This window comes from Nestor notabilis, unplaced genomic scaffold (assembly GCF_000696875.1).
Source record: "Nestor notabilis isolate BGI_N333 unplaced genomic scaffold, ASM69687v1 scaffold12241, whole genome shotgun sequence".
Lineage (NCBI taxonomy): Eukaryota > Metazoa > Chordata > Aves > Psittaciformes > Psittacidae > Nestor > Nestor notabilis.
In genome coordinates, this window is record NW_009915203.1 from 11,389 (window position 1) to 14,988 (window position 3,600).

Sequence of the window (3,600 nt, forward strand, 5' to 3'; positions counted from 1 at the left end):
GGGGCAGTACAGCTTGGAGATAAGGAAGTTCTGCACTGTGACGGTGGTGGGACACGGGGGTTGGATCCGACCAGCTCCAACCAGCCCCATCCACCAGTTCCAAGGCCACCCCGGTTCCTATCCCTACTCACAGTGATGGGGACAGTTTCCTTGTTGGCTGGCATGTTGAGGACCAGCTTGGCTGTGCCATCACGCTGGGTGGACACAACACCCTGGAAGCCATCAGCCTTGACGGTGACACGTGAAGCTGGGGACGCGTCTGGGTTAGTGACATAGACCTGCAGGGGGACACAAGGACATCACATGGGGGTGTGGCAGGAAGGACACAGCACCTGGTGCCATCAGGGTGACACAGGGACAGTGACACAGTGACAAGACATGGGGACAGACCCTGGTCCCCAAGTCTATTCCACTGTGGTGGAATGGTGGGGCATGGGCCTGATGCTGGGGACCTGGAGCGATGCCACCACTGTCCCCGCCCTGATGTTGGGGACCCTGTCACCATGGGGGTCCTGGACCACACCGTCAGGTCAAAGGGCATCCCTGGCTTGAAGTACTTTGGGGTGTGGGTGAAGTGGATGGTGTACGGGGACGTCACGATGCGGATGCCGCTGCGCTGGGCCTCCACCATGTCACTGCCTGAAGGAGCACGGGAAGGGACATGTCACCCGGGTGCTGCGTGATCCAACTGGCCCCATGTCCCCATCACCACGTCTCCCCAGCCCCACGTGGCGCTGCTGTCCCCATGTCCCCATGTCCCCACCTACCCAGCTGGTTGAAGACCACAAGAACCACATGGAGCCCGTGGCCTCTCACGTCCCCACTGTCCCCACAAGCCCCCTGTGACCCTGCTGCAGACCTGACTCGGTGAGGACGGTGACGGACACGTAGAGGGAATGTCCCACCAGCTCCGCAGGGTTGGGGAATCGCTGCTGCAGCGTGGCCATGGACAACACGGCTTCTCCATCCCCATCCGTCACCTGCAGCATGGACATGGTGGCACAGGGACAGCCATGGGGGTGGGATGGGCATGGAGAAGACAGAGCTCAACAGGGCATTGGAACAGGGACAAGGTGTGGGCACAGGGACAAGGATGGGGTCACCTGGACGCGGCGCAGGGACTGGGGGATGCTCTTCTTCTCATCATCCACCATGACACCAAAGAGGACAAAGGCTGATCCCTGCACACGCTTCCCATAGAGGTACCTATGGACAAGCCACCGCTGTCACCGTCAACCCGTGTCCCCATCGCATCCACCTCGCTGCCACCTCATGTCCCCACAGCCTCTTGTCATGCCACCCTGTCACTCCATTGCCCCATGTCTTCATACACCCATGTCCTCCTGCCATCTCCATCACCATCACTCTGTGTCCTCCTCAGCTCTTGTCCTCCATCAGCCTGTGTCCTTCTGCCACCTCCATCACCATCACCCTGTGTCCTCCTCAGCCCCTGTCCTCCATCACCATCACCCTATGTCCTCCTCAGCCCATGTCCTCCATCACCATCACCCTGTGTCTCCATCATCTCCTTTCCCCACATCCCCATCACCTCAAACCTGTCACCTTTGTCCCATCCTTGGGGACTTTGTCACTCCATGGTGACCCCATCACCCATGGGGGGTTTGACCCCCAAAATGGGCAGGTTTGAGGGCTCTATCCCACCTGGCTGTGATGGACACTCGGAAATCCTCCTTCTGGTCAATATAGAGGAACCTCTTCTCTGGCTCCAGCATCACCTCGAAGCTTGGCAGCACTATGGGGAGGACATCCAATGGACCAGAGATGCAGGACAAGGGACCCAGGTCCCTGGGGACCCCCACCCCACCTTACCATACTCCTTGACTTCAAACTGGCTGCTGAAGACCTGTTCTGGTGAGTCTTCGAATTTGGCCATTATTGTCCATGTCCCCAGGCTGTAAAAGGCAGGAGACAGGCTGAGGGGACAAGCCCATGGCCACAGATGTCTCCAGGTCCCCCTTGGAGGTGGCACCAACCTGATGATCTCGGGCAGGTTGTGGTTGAAGGAGAAGATGCCGGTCTTCATTGGCGAGGACACGGGCACTTGCTTGATGATGACATTATCAGGTGTCTGAAGGACATGGAGTGGTTGGGGATGGTGGCATTGATGTCCCCATGTCCCTGTGTCCCCGTGTCCCTGTGACCCACCTTGACCTCCACGATCACCGTCTTGGACACTGGTTGCATGAGGTAGTCCAGAGCAAAGAGGCGACAGAGCACTGGGGGGGGACACACGGGGGAGCAAGGAGGGTGTGAGAACATCCAGAAATGGGGGATGGACCATGGCAAGGTCACACCAGCACCCCAGGGTGCCACCAAGACCCCAAGAGGTGCAATGGAGGGGACCCAACACCCCAAGATGCCACCAACACCCCAAGATGCCACCAAGACCTCAAGAGGTGCAATGGACAGAACCCAAGACCCCAGGATGCCACCAAGACCCTAATGTGCTATGGAGGGGACCTAACACCCCAAGATACCACCAGCATCCAAAGATGCCACCAAGACCCCAAGAGATGCCATGGAGGGGACCCAAGACCCCAAGATGCCACCAAGACCCCAAGATGCCATGGAGGTGACCCAGCACCCCAGGGTCACACCAGCACCCCATGGACCCCATGGAGGGAACCCAATACCCCAAGACACCACTAAGACTCCAAAATGCCACCAACACCCCAAGAGGTGCCATGGAAGGGACCCAAGACTCCAAGACGCCACCAAGACCTCAAAGTGCCACCAGCACCCAACACGCTGTGGTGACATCCAGCACCCCAAGGACCCACCGATGGAGCCAGGGGTGTAGATGGGCTTGTCGGTCTGCACGAAGATGTGGCCGCTCTGCAGTGCCACCAGCAGCACCTTCTCCAGGGTGACCTGGGCCACCCGCGCCATCACCGACACGAACTGCTTCTCTGCTGACTTGGGCAAGGCCTTGGCTGGAACCTGTGGTGACAGAGGTGGCACCGTGGGGACAGGGACACCAGATGGCACCAATGCACAGGGAATGGGGCTGAGGACACCAAGTGACAGTCCCCAAGGTCTTCCCCATCAGAGATCTAGAGGTGACCACCCCAAGTGTGACCATTCCCTGGTCATAGGGTGACCATCACCAAGGCCCTCATGGTCCCTGTCCCATAGCACCTCACACCAACCATCCCCAAAGACTTCACAGTGACCACCCTCCCCCATATCTCACTAACCCCATGGAGATTCTCCACTGTCTTGTATAGGGTTGAGCATAGGGCAGATCATCTGGAGGTGACCATCCCAAGTGTCACCATCCCCTAGTTATAGGGTGACCATCACAAAGGACCTCACAGTCCCTGTCCCATAGGACCAACCATCCCCAAAGACCTCATATAACCTGCCCCGTGTAACCCCATGGAGATTCTCTGCTGTCTTATATAGGGTCGAGCCTGGAGCAAGGCAGGGGGCAGTGACACGGGGGTGCTGACCCACCTTGATGGTGGTGGTGGCCATCATGCCCTCATCGGGGCTCAGCTGCACACGGGTCTGATGGAGCACGTGGCGCTTGTGGGGGAAGTCCTGCACCAGGATGGTGGCCTCGACCTGGGAGGACAA

The 3,600-nt window shown here is 58.8% G+C and overlaps 1 protein-coding gene across 1 annotated transcript in view; it reads right to left on the reverse strand.

The window, feature by feature from the left end:
- C3 (complement component 3) overlaps positions 1 to 3,597 on the reverse strand; it is a gene marked incomplete at both ends in the record, with an annotated part of 14,879 nt that extends 11,282 nt beyond the window's left edge. Inside the window, 10 exons of the mRNA XM_010024016.1 lie at positions 132 to 278; positions 524 to 639; positions 860 to 980; positions 1,104 to 1,206; positions 1,663 to 1,753; positions 1,831 to 1,913; positions 1,995 to 2,089; positions 2,167 to 2,237; positions 2,802 to 2,961; positions 3,478 to 3,597. Coding sequence (XP_010022318.1) covers positions 132 to 278; positions 524 to 639; positions 860 to 980; positions 1,104 to 1,206; positions 1,663 to 1,753; positions 1,831 to 1,913; positions 1,995 to 2,089; positions 2,167 to 2,237; positions 2,802 to 2,961; positions 3,478 to 3,597 — 1,107 coding nt within the window. The remainder of the gene's footprint in view (positions 1 to 131; positions 279 to 523; positions 640 to 859; positions 981 to 1,103; positions 1,207 to 1,662; positions 1,754 to 1,830; positions 1,914 to 1,994; positions 2,090 to 2,166; positions 2,238 to 2,801; positions 2,962 to 3,477) is intronic.
- Positions 3,598 to 3,600: the final 3 nt, after the last annotated feature.